General features: G+C 46.7%; 2 protein-coding genes across 6 annotated transcripts in view; both read right to left on the reverse strand.

Annotated features, from left to right (window-relative positions):
• Nucleotides 1–4,584, reverse strand: part of lmo7a (LIM domain 7a) — a 55,575-nt gene extending 50,991 nt beyond the window's left edge. For 3 of the 5 annotated variants that reach the window (XM_056579467.1, XM_056579466.1, XM_056579468.1), the window contains exons 1-2: nt 4,364–4,583; nt 4,021–4,175 (exon numbers count right to left, since the gene is read on the reverse strand). In XM_056579467.1, coding sequence (XP_056435442.1) covers nt 4,021–4,089 — 69 coding nt within the window. In that variant the 5' untranslated portion in view covers nt 4,090–4,175; nt 4,364–4,583. Of the gene's footprint in view, nt 1–4,020; nt 4,176–4,363 lie in introns of all 5 variants that reach the window. The other 2 variants (XM_056579469.1, XM_056579465.1) reach the window with 1 other exon arrangement.
• A 1,206-nt stretch (nt 4,585–5,790) lies between these two features.
• pikfyve (phosphoinositide kinase, FYVE finger containing) overlaps nt 5,791–19,466 on the reverse strand; it is a 29,826-nt gene continuing 16,150 nt past the window's right edge. Inside the window, exons 20-43 of the mRNA XM_056579628.1 lie at nt 18,991–19,355; nt 18,238–18,771; nt 17,273–17,707; nt 16,334–16,434; nt 16,158–16,229; nt 15,755–15,926; nt 14,938–15,116; nt 14,512–14,625; nt 14,191–14,299; nt 13,564–13,718; nt 12,967–13,063; nt 12,620–12,677; nt 12,419–12,547; nt 11,547–11,667; nt 11,064–11,159; nt 10,877–10,957; nt 10,432–10,541; nt 10,184–10,243; nt 9,689–9,865; nt 8,935–9,038; nt 8,713–8,841; nt 7,652–7,913; nt 7,138–7,212; nt 5,791–6,889 (exon numbers count right to left, since the gene is read on the reverse strand). Of these exons, the coding sequence (XP_056435603.1) occupies nt 6,774–6,889; nt 7,138–7,212; nt 7,652–7,913; nt 8,713–8,841; nt 8,935–9,038; nt 9,689–9,865; nt 10,184–10,243; nt 10,432–10,541; nt 10,877–10,957; nt 11,064–11,159; nt 11,547–11,667; nt 12,419–12,547; nt 12,620–12,677; nt 12,967–13,063; nt 13,564–13,718; nt 14,191–14,299; nt 14,512–14,625; nt 14,938–15,116; nt 15,755–15,926; nt 16,158–16,229; nt 16,334–16,434; nt 17,273–17,707; nt 18,238–18,771; nt 18,991–19,355 (3,851 nt within the window). The 3' untranslated portion in view covers nt 5,791–6,773. The remainder of the gene's footprint in view (nt 6,890–7,137; nt 7,213–7,651; nt 7,914–8,712; nt 8,842–8,934; nt 9,039–9,688; nt 9,866–10,183; nt 10,244–10,431; nt 10,542–10,876; nt 10,958–11,063; nt 11,160–11,546; nt 11,668–12,418; nt 12,548–12,619; nt 12,678–12,966; nt 13,064–13,563; nt 13,719–14,190; nt 14,300–14,511; nt 14,626–14,937; nt 15,117–15,754; nt 15,927–16,157; nt 16,230–16,333; nt 16,435–17,272; nt 17,708–18,237; nt 18,772–18,990; nt 19,356–19,466) is intronic.

The raw sequence follows: 19,466 nt of genomic DNA on the forward strand, positions 1-19,466 counted from the left end.
GGATGTACATGGATACCCCGCTCTCTCACTCTATCTGCATAGCTCTCTCCCTCTCAGTGTGTATAGTTTGCCTCACACACACTATCTCTCTCTCTCGTCGTCATTAGAAGTATTAATTCTCCGTCGATCAAGCCTCACCTTGCCCTCCCCTTTCCCCTGTTAAACCTGCCATGTCAGATTACCTCTCTCTCTCTCATAAGCTGCTACAACCACCACAACCACCCTGCTCCAACCTGCACGCCAGACTCGGGACCTGGCATGGAGGTGGGTGGAGGAGGAAGGGGTGGAGCTTCAGACAGGCAAAAGAAAGGCAGGAAAAAACAGACCCTGGTGTGACAGGACCTACCCCACCCTCTGGAGAATGTGACTGGGACTTCCTGGAGTCTTTGAGGTGCGGAGGGAGACGCCGCGGGAACCAACCCCAGGACGACCTTCGTCACGTCATCATCCTCATGATTGTGTGTGATTCAACACATTGTGGAGGTCAAACTGAATCTACCTGAGACAATTTTAAAGACACAAATATAAACGTAACTCGTGTAAGGCAGAGACAGGGGAGAAGGGGGAGAAGTGGAAGGTCGAGAGAGCCTAAGTGAGCGAGAGAGAGAGAGAGAGAGAGAGAGAGACTGGCTGGGCGGTGGTGGGTGGGGTGCCAGACCCAGTGGTGGTCGTGGGGTGGGGACAGGGGCTCCCTCTGACTGCATCCATTGTGTATTCACGCAGTGAAATGAGGTAGCCCTGCGTGCCAGGTTTGTTTGGACTTGGGGAATGCATCGCATCACTAATTGTCCCCCTTGAAATGCTTCCTCTCCCATTCCCTCCTGCACTGGTTGCTGGAATCAGGGGGATACCCTCCCCCCCCCCCATCCTCCAAACTGGTCCAGATGGTAGGTCATTTTGCAGAAATTCTACCAGTTAGACACACACAGCACGGAGCCAGACACACAGTTCTTAAGTGTGTGTGTGTGTGCGTGGTGGTGGTGGTGGTGTTGGTAAACAGCTCCCATGATGCGAGGGTCTGCTTCACATGGGTGGGCCCGAATGCATGCGTCGCAGCTGACTGGTCATCGATCGCTAGCCAAAACATTCAACAAACACAACGCAGCCAGTGGTGTGACGTGATTGGTCTTCGGTCGAGGCGAGGGCCAATCAGAGAACTTCCCTCGCGGGTGAGAGGTCGAGGACGAATGCCGCATGACCAACGAATGAACAAATAAAAACGAACAAAAATTTTGAAGAATTTGTGAAAAGAGAAAAGGTTGTTTGTGATTTACTCGCACACCAAAGAGAACCTGCATGAGAATGTGTTCACAACTATTCGAGAAAGGAGCATAAACAAACAGATTAAACAGATTAGATAGGATATTATATTTAAGACTGTTCTTTTTATTATTCTATTCCACAATAAACATATAAATCAAGAATATTATTACCTCTTTTATTCTCTAATCCAAGGTTTATAGAGTCATATAAGGTTGATTGCCCGTGTCAGCTTTTCACAAAAGGGAATGCTGGACAATGTGACACAATAAAGTTACAGCTCAGGCCCTCATTGTTTCAGGACTTTGAAACGTATCCTAGCGTGCTGCCCAGCCGCCATAACGCTCAAACAGCAATGAAACAAGGGTTGTTTCAGCAGGAATTATCGCCCCCGCCAATATATCTGTTTAGTGTGCGCCAATTAAACTTCAATCACAGGTGCATGAAGATATTTCACTTCACAAAGTAGACCACCAATCTGCACATCTTTCCATCTGATTTCAAAATGAAGTCGTGCTCACGACAACTTGTAAGTGTTTGTCATAAAGACCTCTAGCAAAGCCCTATAGCCTTCCCCATTCAATCGACAAGGAACCTCATTAGTGGACCCTGGGCCCTGTGGCAGTATGTGCTGCTGACCTGACAACCGACTGACCAGCCAGCCAACCGACCAACCACCAGCCAGCCAGCACTGAGTGGAAGGGGGGGGGGTTCTGGCCAGCCGGACTATGGTTCACAGTCATGGAGTTTAACGAAGGAATGTGTCCATGTGACGAACTCCAGACTGTTTAGTGTCGTTTATTTTTTTGAACACCTTAAGCTACACACACACACACACGCACGCCCCAGGGTGAAGTGTGTGCAGGCCTGGCAGCCGGTTAATCATTCAGGGATTCAATGGCAGACCCCATGGACATCATGACACGCGGCCTTTGAAGAGAGAGTGCTGCTACCGACCGCCTCAGAAGCCAGTATTGTATTAGAAGTGTTGAAATAAGCGACCTTCTGTACTTCGACACCATTAACCCTGCGTATACACACTTGTCTAGACGTTTACTGAGGGGCTTTCTGTGAAGTAAACGCCCAGACAGAAAAGGATATCGTATTCATGCCAATAACCGGTAATCTTATTTCCATTCCCAATACATTGTAGAGCCATTATCCTAGTTTATATGACGACAATCAAATGTAACAACATGTTGATGACAGGGTTTTCAAAAGAGGGCTCTGTAGCTAACTATCTATTATACCAGTTAATCTAATCTTTTCATTTTAAGTCCACCATCAACAAGAGGGGTAGCATTGGGACAACAGATAGAGATCAACACTTATTTGATCTCTATCAAATAACACGCCATTAATGATACATGTAATCACTTTGATGTTCTCTTATTGCCAAAGCTTACCGATAGGCGTTCAAGGTCATCCTTTTATTTTATTGTAAATTATATTGTAATCTTTAATATCATGTACAGATGCTTTATGCATCTTGTTATTATTATAACAAGAACATGTCAAATTGAATAATTGTATTAATAAATATTTTACAAATACTCAATGCTTGATCAAAACTGATGTTGAACGTCTTCTTGAGGTAGGCTATATTATTACCTCCACTTTACGTGCAGAATTGGAGTGCCCCTGGCTATTTTACTCCTTTACCAAACCCTGACTCCTGCTGTGTACCCTCGATTCCCCCATCCTTCTGACGTAGACGAAACCCCAACCACGTTTGCGAGCCAAGCCACCACAATGGGGCAGTGTGCGAGACGCTGATGTCACATCCAAAGCATTCAGATTCACCCCTCACAAAATAAGAACAATATTTGTTCAGTTAGAGCCGACACACCAGCTAGACTAACCAATGCCCCTCGCTGGCGGGGAGAGATAATTCCCAAGGAGGAGGGGGCCAAGTACCTATAGCTAGTGAGTGTTGGAGCGAGAGAGAGAGAGAGAGAGAGAGAGAGAGAGAGAGAGAGAGAGAGAGAGAGAGAGAGAGAGAGAGAGAGAGAGAGAGAGAGAGAGAGAGAGAGAGAGAGAGAGAGAGAGAGAGAGAGAGAGAGAGAGAGAGAGAGAGAGTGTGACTGCTAAGGAGGTTTAATAGAAAGTAACATAATATCATGATAGCATAATGGGTTTAATTTTTGGTAAATTAAAACATGCCCCATGACCCATCTGATCTGTTTTGGAACATGAAGGTGATAAATGATCCTAAATGTAATAAATGAGATAAGCCTTCGTCAATATTTAATAACTCATCTCCTTTATCATTACAACTGAATGCTTGCACTTTGACAATGACCTGAAATTATTGACATTGGAAGAAAATGCCCTTAAAGTCAGATAACTTTAAGGGAGTTGGAGCAGATATACCGAAACCGAGGATGACCGAAGAGGACAATCACATTGGAATACATTTATTCAATGAATAAAAAGTAGACAAATACTAATAAGTCGAATATAAACATTAAAATCTCAATCATGTATTGAGAAAATGCAATTTCGCTATATGTCCAATTGTAACGGAGATAATTGACAATGAAGATAAATGATTAAACCAGAAAGTAGCGGTGCATGAGCGGTAGCCTACTACCACCGTGTAAAAATGACAATTTACACAGACAGACAGACAGACACAAACAGAAGTCACACACGGTTCAAATAGCCGCGTACACTGTTTGATCGCCGATCAGGTGTTAAAACAAACCTTTTATGAAGTGTGTGTGTTGGGGTTTTGATACAAGGGTCAGCAGGTCTTACCTCAACCCATCTCTGCGCCTCCAAATAAGCCTCCTCACAGCTAACCGCAGACTGCTCGCGCCACTCCATCACAGAAACCTCTTGGAGATATAGTCATCAAACGCTGGAGTTGAGGATGTCAATCCAATCGATTAACCGATGCTCAACCGTACGGGCTACACCAACCAGAGCAGAGGAAGACAGTATGAGACCACGAATCAGGCTGATAGCAAATCCGAACATTGACATTTGGACAACATAGTTGAAATTGTTAATTATTAATGTAGATTTAGTCTGCAACAGGGCCATGGAGCCAATCGGTCAAGACAACACCGGTACAACACACTGCAGTCTGGTTGCCTACCTGCGTGATTGTCGCTCCGACGCACCTTTACTCTGAAACCCGTTAAGGTACACTCCACCTTTCTGCTCTCAAATGTTTTCTTTAGAGGCTCACGGTTTAACGTAGGTAGAGAAATGCAAATAAAGACATATACGACGACTATAGACTATACACGAGGAGGTGGAGATGTAAGCTTTCCCGGGAGTAACACATACAACTTTAATTCTCTCTTCTGAAAACTTTATTGAGGGAGGGCTTTCTAGACACGCCATCTGGTGGACAAATCATGTGTTACTGTTACAGGCCATTATTTAAAATGAGCAGCCTTCAATGGAAATTTGATATTGGCTATTGCGTCAACTCATGATGAGGGAGTAATCAGTTGTATTTTCAAGCAATTGTAATACCTGTATGCTGTTTGCTATTATTTTACTGTTACTTTTTTTTTTTCAAATCTTAATGAAATCAGGAATATATATTGCCTTCTTGTCACATATTACATATATTACATCTATGTATGTTTGTAATAAATATGCATAATATATTTATATGAATTATATCTAAAACCATATTTTTTGTAATAATATATTCAAATATATGGGCAAATAAAATGCAAATTGGAAATCTATATAATAAAAATATCTATATTTTTGGAATAATCTTGTTCCAGCTGAAGTCAGAGGTAATCACTATGTCTAGCAAGTCTACCTTACCTCATTGTAAGCCCTTTTTCCTGTTTGACATGGAAAAGAGCAGTAGGCCAGAGCTCTGACATCTGTAGCTGGCAATAAGTTAAGAAGTGAAAAGCAGGAATGCCGTAGTCTGTTGTGGTTGCCTTCTTGGTATTCTACACAGGATAGTCAAAAGCACTGCTTCACTCCAAACCAGACATTCCTGCTGGCTCCCCACTCCCCTCCTGGTCCCCCCAGGTTAAGGAAAGTCTACATAAATCCCTGTTCTTAGGTACGATAACGTCCCTCTGTCATAGCTATCTGTTTTCTCATTTCTAGTGTTGACCTGTCTGTTCATGGCTTCTCTCCGTCAGACTCAGGAGAGGAGCCACAGAGGTCATGTGAGCCGTACCAGAGGCTTTCAGCCCTCTCCGGCTCCAGACAGAAGCTTTGCTTGGGGTCCCACAGGCTACCGAGGAGCCCCTGAGCACCCACCATGGCCTCAGCATAGAGGGGATTAGACCCCCTCCGTTAAGCCCCGCAACGGCAGCCTTGCGAGCGGGCACGTCAGGCAGGAGATGCCGGAGGGACGGAGGCTCGGCTCCACATTCAAGCCTCTACTTATGGAGAGCCTGAAAATAAATTACCTACATGAAAACCAACAGATTCAAGATTATATTTCATAAATATTACAAAATAATTTAATATTCCTCTAAATGTTGATGTCAATGTCGACTACCAGGTAACAGTTGGAGCCTGAGCAAATTGTTGTATAGACTGATGTCCAAGCAGAGGTAAAAATGTATTTTTTTATTCATAGATTAGAACAGACCATTTGGAATCACAAATACATTGTTCAGGAACTTAAAGATTTCAGTCCGATAGTAACTACAGCACCACCTAGTGGCAAGATACTATTCCTGTCTGGACAGGGAAAATCATATTCTTGGATGTAAACATTATGGCTGATCCAAACCACTGACTAGCCATTAAAAATAAGGTCTAAAAGTATTCATACATGCTTATGAAGAAGAACAACCAAAGCCAGAGTCTACATGGAGGCTTGTACCACCAGTCACGGTTAGAATTTCAACATAATGCAGATTTCTATAAACCAGTCTATCATTTTCCTTTATTCAGATGGGTTATAAATAGGGGTCTTTGTAAGTTACCATACTTGTTGTTTAATTAAAGCAATAGGGACATATAAAACATACATCGACATGAGGTGAAATAAAAAAAAAATAAGATCTGTGGCATTACAGCGTTAATAACATTTTAATAGTTAATGCCTAATCTCTGTACATTTACAAACTTTAAATTACACTAGTCTGCTCACCAAACTACAGCCATGACAAGATTGTATGATTTGTTTTGTCATTGTTGCTTGTTTCCAGTGCTGTCTTGCTGTGGGCTCTCTGGCAACAGTTGGACCCATGGCACTAATAAAACACGACGATTCCAGAGGGCGGTCCTAGTAACAACACACCCCCTGAAGTTTAAAATGTTAGACAGCAGAATTCAGTGGCACTGCTATGCGGAGACCACTCTCTTGTTGGCGTATACTGGCCACTCTCAAGTGTCCATCAACGTAAAAACATGAATAAACATCATAACGTCCAGTGTGCTTCTGGTTCCCCTGATTGGAGCACTGACATCGTCGGACCAGGGAATGGATATCTTTGTATGTGTGTCTGTGTGTGTGTGTGTGTATGGGGAGGGGTCGTAAAGGTGCTTGCATAAAAGGTGTCCCCCGGACCTTAGCAGTTGATGCCCAGGCCGCTCCAGTGGTCGGGCACCATGAGGAAGTACTTGTCCATGGCCTCGCAGAACCGGGCGCGGTACAGCTCTGGGGACACCACCGTGGGCATCTTACCTGGTGATGTGCACGCACACACGCGCGCACGCACATGCACACACACACACACACACACACACACACACACACACACACACACACACACACACACACACACACTCTTAGTTACATGTTTAGCAACAGGGATACCGTAAGCGCTTGTCTGATGACAGAAAATATAAGTTGTAAACCAAACCTGCACAAATACAATTTATACATTTCCTTCCCTTTTCAAAGTATAAATGAGGTGAGAACCAAAAGCTTACCTTGTCCACCAAGGATCCCTGTGGATTTAACCACCATCTCCAGCTTCTTGTCCCATGTAAACGTCCTGATGTAATCTGTAAATAAAAACATTAAAACATAGAAACCAAATTTTTAAGCCGGTCAACACAGTTTGAGCTTTCAGGGTCAGGGTTTTAAATATATCCCAATGGAGTTAAGCATTGAAGCCCAACCTAGCGTTGATGCTAAACCTGGGCTGTGGCCGACCGCTTGGTATCTCCACCTTGACACTGTGCTAAAAGCTAGAAATCAACTTTAACCCTTTGGACGCTCCAGATCCAATCAGATCCCAGCTATGGTCGTCTAAAACCAAGATGATCTAAATAAAAAGCAGCTATCTTCCCTTCAAAACCTAAATTCACACTTGATGAGTTAAAAGCATTGAACTCCCAACTGTCGCCTGGCATATACATCCTGTTCACCCAACCTAGATTCCCACCCTTCGCTGGAAGTGCGTGCTCCCTGGTGGAGCCCTTCCTCCCTCTCCCCTCTCACCTATGATCCCCACCACCAGCTGGTCCGTGGTGTCGTCGCGGCCCACCAGCAGTGAGTAGTCGATGATGAGGTGGCTGGACAGGAAGTAGGCGTCGCTGTGGATGGCGGCACGCAGGATGGCCTTACAGTGCGCGCGGATGTACAGCGGGTTGTCGTGCACCAGCTTCAGCAGGTTCTCGTCCAGCAGCACCACCTCACAGCTCTCCTTGCCCGAGTCCGTCTTCACGTTGCGGTTCCTCAGGGACCCCTTCAGGTCGAACACCTTGGGGCGGCATTCAAGGGTTAACACGGTTTGTGCTTTACACTGGGTCAGCTGTATCAGAACACCTCGGGGCGGCATTCAAAGGTTAACACGGTTTGTGCTTTACACTGGGTCAGCTGTATTAGAACTCCTTGAGGCGCCAAAGTCAGAGGTTGGTAGTTTAGACTTGGTCAGCTGTATTAAAAACACCTTGGGCAGCCAAGCTAAGGGTTAATACGGTTTGAAGTTTGGTCGTTTAGACTTAGTCAGCTGTTTTAAAAAACCTTGGGCAGCAAAGTTAAGGGTTTATAAGGTTTGGAGTTTTGTAGTTCATATTTAGTCAGCTGTATGGAACACATTGGAGATGCAGAATAAAGGGTTAATATACTGTGGGCAGCAAAGGTAAAGGTTTAACTTATATGGTTTATATTTAGTCATTTATTCAGTAGCTTTAAATCACCTTTGGACCAGAAAGTTAAGGGTTCATATTTATATGGTTTAGATTACGTCATTTCCTCAGAAGCTTTTAATCACCTTGGGACTGGAAAGTTAAGGGTTTATGGATGTTAAACTTTTTATTTCACAATTATGTGTGTGCGTTGCGATAAACATTTTCAAATCCTTGATCCAGGAGAAGTGCCTCAGTGATTGAGATCATTCAGCAGCAGGTACGTATCAAGCACCTTGATCACAGGTAGGGGCCGGGACTGACGTGAAAGGAACCCCAGGGACATATCCTAATACCCCCAGATGCTCATACTATCTTGCAAGCAGGATATGAAAATCTGCTATTGGCATGATTGTTGCCGCTGGGGCTAACCTGTGCCATCTTGCGTCCGTAGAAGAGGTTCTCCATCACCAGTAGGTCCAGCTTCTTCTCCGTGTTGTTCTGGGAGTTCTTGTAGCCGATCCGGTAAACGCCCAGAATCTTGGCGAGTGCCGTTGGACGCTGCAGAAAGAAAGACCGGTGATTCTTTGGCCTTGAGGACAGAAAATCTGAAAAGTATCATGTGTATAGGTTTGTATTGTTTTAACAGCAAACCTTTTGTTGCACAGCTCCGGTGATGTAGGTGAAGTAGTGAGGAGCGAAGTCCAGGAAGGACTGGACCTCCAGTCTGGGCATCTGCTTCAGGATGAAGCGATCGTCTTGACGGAACATAAAAACAACTCCGTTGATACAATAGAGGTTTCTTAAACCACACTTACTTTACCACCCAGTGTGATGTTCTTTAGTTATACAATCCAGATGATGGGATGGATCAGCCTTCCAGTTTAAACAATTCACTGGGTGGACTGGTAAGCTGATCTATGCATCAACATTCGGGGAGGAAACTCCCAGGAGGGATGCATGTCACCACACGGTTGATCTTCAAAGGGTTCGTAACAGTACTAGATGTGCACAATCTCCGTCCAAACGAGGATTCCTCAGGTTGTTAATTCATCAGCTTTGTAGGGTTGTGTGAATTAAACACCCTACCTTCTTCTCGCTCACTTTTCTACCTATAGGTACGACTTGGAAAGTGCTTCTTATGATCAATCAACATCACAACTGGTGATAAAATAGGGCAGTTTCAAAACCTTTGCTCAATCATTTTATTTTTATTATTATTATTATATTATTATTATATATTATAGTAAATAATACATTTAAAAATTTGGGTTGCATCTTTGCATCTTGCATCATTGTTGAATGCTGATTATGTCGCTTTGTAAAAAAGCCCCAGCTGATTAACTGCAATGTATGGCAAATACCATAAAGGTGATCAAAGGTGTAAATAAGGTGGGAACTCATTCACCCTCCGTGGCGTAGAAGACAGCGCCGGACTTCCCGCCACGGGCCTGCCAGTTGATGCAGTGGGACAGGGAGCGGACGAAGTCGTCCTCCGAGCTCTCCATGATCTCCTCCCTCATCTTGTGGAACTCCTCTGCGTAGTAGATCCGGCAGTAGAACTTGGCGTTGGCGTCGGAGAACTCTGCACAGGGGCGGAAAGAGAGAAGTCGGGGTTAAGGGAGTCATGAGGCGAATGATTCGGCGGTTACATCACAGCGGTGACGTCGCAGCGGTGACGTCGCAGCGGTGACGTCGCAGCGGTGACGTCAAAGCGGTAACGTCACAGTGGTGTCATCGCAGCAGTGACATTGCAGCTATGACATTGCAGCAGTGACATTGCAGCTATGACTTCACAGTGGTGACATCACAGCGATGACAGGATGAAATCAGAACCGCTGGCGGTGTCCAGGGCATAGAAGGTTCAGGATCTCAAGGGGAGACCAAGGAGTTCAACACTCACGCAGTTCAATGTGTGGGTTCCCGCTCTGCTTCCTCTCCTTGTCCAGAAGGTCTCCCTCCTCTGTGGGACATAAACAGTTCTGAGTGTCAGGAGGAAGGGATGATAGTGATCATTATAAGGTAGAAGCGGCATGTTGGTCTAGGGGTCACTGACTGCCCACTGAAAGTATGGGGTACCATCCCCATGTGTATTACAGTGTTTCAATCCATCAGTGGAACGGGAAAAGAGTGAACAGAAGAGTAACGCACTGCTGAGGGGCTCAGAGTCCAGGCTGCTGCGGCCCAGCTGGGAGAGGTTTGACTCGTTGGGTTTGGCCGGGCTGCTCCTGGACCGACTCTCTGCTCCACCTCCTCCACCACTGAGGAAAACCAAGAGTCAGGGAGCCGAGCCAGCTCTGAGCTCATCTGGTACCATGTGTTTAACAGAACTCTTCAGCATACATAATTTGTACTAAAGATTTAGTAAGATTTATGCACAAATGACCCAGAGCACGAATGTAGCAGCCTGTAATTTGTCCTTCGATTCGCATGAAAAGTCTATTATGGATGCCAAAAAATAACACATTTTGCGTCCTGACACAGTCGTGTGCTTTGGGTTTTGAAACGCATTTGTTTTGTTATACTGAGACTCAATAACTAACAACTAACTTAACCTTGAGGAGCAGAGAGAACAGAGAGGGGAGGTTAGTGTCACCTGATGGACTGGGAGGCATCGTCCAATCCTGTCTTGGCAATCTTTGAGATGTCGTCCAGGGCGGTCTTGTACTCTTTACAGCTGCATGGCGGGGACAAAACAAGTCAAATAAGACCTAAGACCTAAAAAATGTTATCCTGGAGGGTGATTAGAAGGGTGAATAATATAACAAGATAGGAAAGGTCACCTGAGGGCGAAGGCAATGATGGAGCTGGGCTCTTTCTCACACACGGCGATGGGCACTCGCTCATGCTCGTACATCAGATAGTGCTTGTCCGGTTCGCTGATTACAAAAAGAAAAGACAAATGCATTGACCACGTTAAGAGGATTCAAATGATTGTTACAAAAAAAAAAAATTGTACAGCTTTGTACCTAAACATAACCTGAATGTCACGATCGACGTAGCACCCAAGCGTTACTATTGATACCTATTTAATAGGAAAATTGTAACCCTCTTCTAACCTTAAATTTTTATAACCTAGAATCACAGTTATAACACAGAGATCTAGTACAAGTCTTCACTATAGCATTCTGTATGGGGCAGGATTTCCTCGAATAAGGGAGAAAAAAACGAAAAACCTAAACCACATTTACACTTTGAAGAACGGTATTTCCATTAGAATACAATTAGTGCAACTAGCTCCCTGTATACTAAGAAAAAAGACTTACAAAGGAAAAGGGATTGAGTTGTAGCTGTTGCCAGGCAGAAAGGTGGCCAGGATGGCTTTCATGGTGGACTTCTCTTTCACCTGGCTGTCGTTGGATCCGAGCAGGTGTCCGTCAAACACATCTGACAAGGACACAGTGTTTAGAAAAAGCCCTGACCTTAATTACATTACATAGAATTAAAACAAATCCAAAATCCGAATGCCAGCTGTAATTATGAGAATAAAATCGAAAGAACATTCCAAAACAGATAGTCAAAATATCAACTTTAATTTGAAAATGACCATTTTTTTCTCAAAATGTTCTTTGGACTTGATTCTTGTAGTTATGAATTTAAACTTTAATTTTGAGAGAGAAAATTCTCTAATTAGACTGATGCATATATCTATGTATATTTTTGTAGCCTTAAAGGGAAACTTCACCAATTTCCATTAAGCTTTGTATCATTAGAAACCCACTCATATTTTTGAATGGTCGTGCATCATTCCCTTATTTTCTGGAGAGACTGGAGAGATCCGTATCGATCTCCAACACTTCCTGTTTAAGATGACGCAATATGACGATTTTTGCGTAGAAGTAAATAGGAAGTGTAAGAGGGGAGGATTCTCGTAAGACTACAAGCACTAGGGGTAGCTTGTAGCATCGTGGTGCATGGTGGGAGTTGTTGTCTTTAATCCACAAGCGCCAAAAAGTCCCTTTCTGCCTTTTCTCGGTCAAGACGGCACCAAATTAGAATTTTATTTTATTATTCGACTACATATAGGACCCAATTTCAATACATATTCATGCCTCCACCGGTGAAATGCTCCTTTAACACTCTTCTGTGTGTAATGGGTGTCTGTGTACATTGTTATTTCCTGTTTATCGGTCTCTACCTTCGGAAATGCTGCCAGAGTCCTGCTCTGGGAAGGAGGGCCCGGAGTAGAGCGTGTCATTGCTCAGATCCCCTGGCGACTGCAGAATGGAGGAGGAGCTGGAGGGCAGTGTGCTGAGGTGGCGGTCCTCTGCCAATCAAAACAATGGGTCACATGACGCACGGCAAGCTCCTGACATAACGGTGAATGATTGACACTCACCTTTGTCTCCGTTTGACACCACAGGCGAGATGTTACGGGTGGATGGCTCCAGGACACCCTAACAATCAAAACACAAAGATTAAATAGTTAGATATGGACACATATATTTTGCATTTTAAATGCCATAGAATGCAGTCTTCTTCTGAACAAGTGGTTTGCAATCATTATATCCTTCTTCAAGCTTCCTCTTTTGTGTACCAATGTGTTATGTGTAATTTTTACTTTTTCTAACTTTCATGCTTTATTGTTCTTAACTTTCTAAACACTTAGCGCTGCAGTTTTGAACGGAAAGTGCTCTTTAAATAAAGATTGATTGTTATAGCGGTTGGGGGGTGTGGGTCACAGACCTTGCTGTCTTCAGCGTTGGTCTGGCGGTGGCGTCCTGGGCTGGGGGGGACAGACAGACGCTTCCTCCCTTTCTCCTGCTGGAACAGATCCTGGAGCCTTCAAAGGGAGGGGGGCACAAAGACAGACACACACAGGTAAGCCTACAGGTAACAAACAATCCTCCTAACACCCAAACTAGTCACAATGTGGTTCAATTGTGGAGCAACCAATCGAACCAGACTGGATTAAATGTACCCAAAATCCGTCTTTCTTTTTTTTATTATTTATGGTTGACTTCCTTCTGAATTCATTTTACTGATCGGTGTCCTAGTTACTTATTAACCTTGGCTACCATGGTAAAAAAACTTCTAGTTTCTCTGCAGTGGATACAACCACCTTCATTATTGATAGACAATAATTGTTGAATATCATACCAAGGCAGAGTTTGAATCCTTGTGGCCGTGGTTTTATGTTGATTATTTATACAGGCATTGAGGCGTAGCACCGCTATTTCAAGAGAGACCCGAATTGCAGCATCCCGCATTTACAAACAACACAAAACAATGCAAACAGACAATACAGGGCCCACGGTGGTGCTGGCTGCGGAGGCACTGTACCTGCTGTTCCAGGACTGCAGCGTCTCACACAGGCTCTGCTTCCTGATGACCACCGACTCCAGCACAGCCTGGAGCTGCTGGGGGGAGTCGGGACAGCACGACTGCAGGCGGGCTTGGAGCTTCTCGATCCAGCTCCTCAGCTCAGCCTCCTCCATCTGACACGAGCGTGCACCCACACCCACACACACACACACACACACACACACACACACAGGTCACTACTGCACTACTGCCTGTCACTACGATCATTTAAGCTTTTGTTTTCTTCAGGTTGTCATCCCATCTGTTAACTGGTGTTATCTAGTTCCCCTTTGTTAACCTTTTGCCTGGGGTGAACCGGTTCACCCCAGGTCATTTCTGTATACGAGACAGAACTCCTGTATGTCAACCTCTCACATGATGTATTGACAAATACATTGTGGGGAGGGGGGTGAAACTGTCTTAAAAGGATGTGTGAAACTGTATTCTGGGCTCACTCTTCTAGAGAGGAGACTGTTGTATTCATACATTAAATATGTTAATTTCCGACGACTATTCTGTCTCAAGAAAAATGCAAACAGATAAGGAACTCTCACACGCACGCACACGCACAAGCACACACACACACACACACGTAAAGATTCCTACGTCTTTCTGTGCAAACAGGTCCTCCATCTTCTCCTCGCGTGTCTTGCTGAAGGTGTCTGTCTTCAGCGAGGTGAGACGGTCGTCTATGGCCAAGTACACCTGGCTGACTCTGTAGTGAGGAACATTATGACCGCCTGGGTTACTATCCGAAGGATCAATCATGGTTTGAAATAATTTCATTAATCTGCTGGGTAAAAAGGTGTAATTTCAGTATAAGTAAACACTAGTAGGGTGTTGAGACTGTGGCGACACTTAGGGAACACCGCATCACGGCGATCGTAAACCAGGCTTGAGGAGGCCAGCTGGTAAGGCCAGCCTTACTTCAGGAAGAAGTCCTTGAGGTCCTGCTGCATGAGGTTTTTAGAGGGTCCCTGGTTCCGGATGAGGATCTTGGGAGGAGGGAGGCAGATCTCCAGCAGCCTCACGGGGATGTAGCTGCATGGAGAGCCGGACGGAGGGAGAGAGAGACAGGATCTTATGGAGCACTTGAAGCAGTTAGTTCATTTAACTGCGTGTACTGTTTTCGGTACTTAATGATTCTTGCACCTTTTGGGTTGTACTTTAATGAATGCACTTATTGTCAAATGCTTTGGACAAGAGCGTCAGCTCAGTATATCTAATGTAAGATGCCATATCCTCCTAACTGCTGTTTAATGACATTCATCTACTTTTCTCTGTAGGGTCGCTTTGTGCGACCACATCGTGAGTGACGCTATGAGCGGCAGGGTCAGTGTCTCCGGCGGGTACCTGAAGGAGGCCACCATCTGGTTGTAGGAGAAGTACTGGTGGTAGTCCTTGTGGATGGAGTGTCCGCAGGGCTCGGCGTTGGCCCTGCGCGTGTACTGGTGGCCGTAGAAGCGCAGCTCCAGGTACTTGGCGAAGGACATGGACCACGACTCGTTGGACAGAGGCACCACCGGTGTCACCTGGGAGACAGAGAGAAGGCGTTTAGAAGAGGGTTTCTTCTCTTTTTTAGAAATTGCTAGACTGATGAATTGGGCAAAGGCAAAAGGAAAAATTGAAGGAAAAAACTGGGAAATGCTTTTCTTTGGATAAAAAAAATGTTGAAATTGAATGACCCGCTTGATCTTTAATTGTTAAAATAAGAGCATATCACGGTGATCTCTAACATTTCCAAAATTACGATTATTCAAACGATTATTTTTGAGTTTGAAAACATGTTGTATTTATTCAGTATGTCTCTTCCAAAGAAAAGATTGTAACTGAGAACTTTGAAATTTCACCTTAAAGAGTAAACAAAATGGTCAAAAAGAAATGTTCCAATCTAATAATATACAGATATGTATCCAGCTGTTCTGCCCTTTCTATAAAACATTGAATCAAATAAAATGATAATAATAATAATAATAATCAAAAAACTAGATTATGTTAATTTTGTGATTGTCTGACGCAAAAATTTAAATCGCGATCAAAATTCGATTAATCGCCCAGCCCTAATATGAATATCAATATGTCATAGGGTCTAATCCTCTACATTTCAGTGTGTTCTAGTGTTCAGCAGAGCTTTCCCCGGGTCGTTGCCATGCGAGTGTGTTTGCTGCACCTGTTTGCAGATGCGGCACCAGGAGTAGGTGAGGATTGTGTGTTGGTAGCCGGGCACGGGGGAGTCCAGCTCCTTCAGTACGATCTGCACACAGCCGCCGCCGTGCACGAAGCGCCGCACGTGGTGCACCATGGGGGTCTCGCAGAACATGCTAGGGCACTGGTAGGATGGCCTGGAGGTCACACACACACACACACACACACACACACACACACACACACACACACACACACACACACACACACACACACACACACACACACACACACACACACACACACACACACACACACCTGTTGGCCTTTCTGGTCTCATTTCTCTCTTAATGCCGTTTTGCTTATGATTACGATACAACTATATTACAATATTGTAAATAAGACAGTGTTTGATTTTTTTCACCAACCTGAAGCAGTATCTCTCCAGGAACACACCAAGAGACAGGTCGTTCTTTCCATAGAACTCCATAGTGACGATCCTGTGGATGCAATGGAGGAGAACAACGTCGGTGACTCAAAGCTAAATGAAATAACAAGGCTGAACTGTGAGCTGACGTTACTGATAGAAACGACCGGGATGTACCATGGACTGACGCAGGGGTTGGGGGCGTTGTTGGACTGGGCAGAGGAGCTGCTGAAGAGCACACACAGACGCTGGTGGTTCACAGGGTTGAAACAGTCCAGCTGTAGGCGACAAACACACACACACACACACACACACACACACACACACACACACACACACACACACACACACACACACACACACACACACACACACACACACACACACACACACAACAAACCATCGGAGTCAAAAGGCCTGTCCGAACAAGTCCCCAGCTATTGATGAGAGCACACACCATGCCACTCACAGTGTCCCTGACAGACCTCAGGTCAGGGCTTAGGGGGGGAGCTCCGTCAGACACCAGCAGCTCCAGCTCCAGAGACCAGCGCTGGCTGAATGAGATTACGGACACATGGTCAGATGGGTTTTATCTAGGCGTGTGGTGTGGTGGTTTAAGGGCTGCTACTCAAAGCTATGCAGCTTAAACCACAACCAGTGGAAACTGCTTTGCATGCATGCAGAGCAAAAGAAGAGAGGCAATGTGTTTGTTGGGAATGGCCTGTTGCACTCACTAACCCTTCAAAGAGCATTGCCGTCTGTGTGTGTGCACACACACGCAGGCACAAACACACACCCGCAGGCGAATGCACAGACGCCCTCACAGATGCACCACAGAAGACCTCACATACCCACACAGAGACGCACACACAGACGCACTCATACACGCACACACACAAACTCACAAACACACTCACAGACACACAGGTACAGACACAAACACACAGAAGCACTCACACACACGCACTCCCAGACATACACACACAGAAGCACTCACACACAAACAGAGACAAACTCACACACGCACAAGCACTCAAAACCTGCAGCAAGGAAAACCCAAAAACAACCAACGGCAGGGAGACAAATCTAGCGCCCCCACGGCACCCTCTCGCTCACCTTGGAGGCCCAGCTCATGTCGCTCGCCCCGCTCGGCCTCTCTTCCTCGCTCTCCGCCTTGGACGGCGCCCGGAACGCCGCCTCCCTCTGCTCCCGGCTGCCCTGGCAGGCGGCGGCGGCGGTGGCGGCCGGGCCGGCTGATCCGAAGGGGTCGGAGCCGTCCCGCTGGCGGATGCGTCCGCCCTGAGCCCTGTAGTCGGCCAGCATGCGGGCCAGGCCGCTGCTGCCGTTCACCTGCTCCACCATGCGGGCGCTGGTGAGACGGTGGCTGGGCAGGACGTCCAGGGGCCGCTGGGAGGGCGGCGCGTGGCCGTTCAGGTAGTGGCCTGTGGCGTGGGAGGAGGAGCCTGAGGGGGCGGGGTCTTTGAGGAGCTGGCGCTTCCGGCGCCCGTCCAGCTCCTTGAGGTCCTTGTTGAGCAAAGGGGAGAGGTAGACCTGCAGGAGGGGATAGGGGTGGAGGGGGTAGGTAGGCTTAAATGCTTATAATCACATTGTTATGACTTTTTTTATTAAAGAGCACCTATTATGCTTTTTCGACTTTTATGACCTATAAACGTTGTTATAATGATTTATAGTCATGTTTAACCATACTAAAGTGTCAAATAATGACGTAGATGCATTTAAATCGTATGTTTCGTTGACTAATTATCCTTTTCTTTTAATCAAGTCAACAGAAGTTAAAAACTGTTTATAAAACATATTGCTAGTATAGCACTTTTTCAGCCCTTCTACAGTGAAGTCATTCTCTAGCAATGAATCAAAGTGGCTCAAACCAAAAACGACCGCGAGGCCGTGGGAGACGTCAGACTCGGGCACCACTGAATGGCGTCCTAGTGACATAGATAGTCACATTATCACTGCGAGGACAGGGCTTCTCCCGCTCCTGATCAAATCAAGCTAAGCACTAAGGTCTACTGTGCACATGCACATCAATTGAAAGAGGGTGACCCAAAGGGTAGCCGCACCTGTTCAGGGAAATAGTCCCGGCTGGGGCACTGCAGGCCCGCGGCCGTGAGGAGGAAGGGCTCCCTGAAGCCGATGAAGGGCGAGATGCACAGGATGATGTCCTTCAGCTCCTGCCTGAACGCCGTGGAGAGGGACTTGAGGCGGTCGTCGCAGGACGCCACCTGCTCCGCCACAAACATCCCCGTGTCGTCCTGCAGGGGGTCCCGGAACCGCCTCGTCGGCGGGGAGGTCTCCGAGGCGTCCTCGGCGCACAGCGTCTCCCCGGTCCCCGTGCTGCCGTCCCCCGCCGCGTCGTCGTCCTCAGACGCCCTGGTGAGCGTCTCCGTCTCAGGCTCCTCTTCCACCAACAGGAAGGGAGCGGGCGGAGGAACCTTGGTGGAGAAGGTGCTGGAGGAGGTGCTGGAGGAGGAGACAGTCACGGCGGGCACTGCCCTCTCCGTGGAAGAGCGTGGCGAGGAGGAGGAGACTGGTTTTGGCAACTCCTTCTCCCCTTTCTCCTTGGCCTTCTCCTCCTCCTCCTTCTCCTCCTTCTCCTTCTCCTTTTTCTCCTCTTTCTCCTCCTCCTCCTCCGCCTTCTTCTCCTCCTCCTCCCCCTTCTCCTCCTCCTCCCCCTTCTCCGCCTCCTCCCCCTTCTCCGCCTCCTCCTCCCCGAGTTTGGCCATCGGCTGTGGTGCGGCTGATGCAGGGGCTTCTTCCCCTGGTTCTCCCTTGCTGTTGGCCTCCCCTTCTTCTCCTCCTCCTCCTACATCCACGTGCACTGCGTCCTCCGTAGTTCCATTGACGCCCTCGGCCTCCCCACTCGCCACCTCCACCACGGTCACCGCCAGCTCCTCCTCCTCCTCCTCCTGCCCCCTCTTGGGGGGCTCCGCCTCGTCCTCCTCGGCGGTGGAGCCCTCCAGCAGGCAGGGGAAGGAGGTGCTGGGCGCCAGGCTGGGCGGCATGGCGAACTCGTCCATGAGGAAGGAGATCTCCAGCTGGGAGTGGTAGGCCACACACACCATCAGCATGAGGATCTCCTTCACGCGGGCCAGCTCGTACTCCGCCGCGCCGCGCAGCTTGATGGTGCAGCCCAGGTGGGCCGGGCAGCCCTCGAAGAACATCAGCGTCTTGGACTCGTCTGGAGGGGGGGGAGGTGGGGGTCATAGAGGTGATTCTGGATTACCCGAAATTCACAATCGATTGGGATCAATGGGATTTGGCAGCCTTTTTTTTTTTGGTGGTCGAGTCT

Source organism: Gadus chalcogrammus, chromosome 20 (genome assembly GCF_026213295.1).
Source record: "Gadus chalcogrammus isolate NIFS_2021 chromosome 20, NIFS_Gcha_1.0, whole genome shotgun sequence".
NCBI classification, from domain to species: Eukaryota; Metazoa; Chordata; class Actinopteri; order Gadiformes; family Gadidae; genus Gadus; species Gadus chalcogrammus.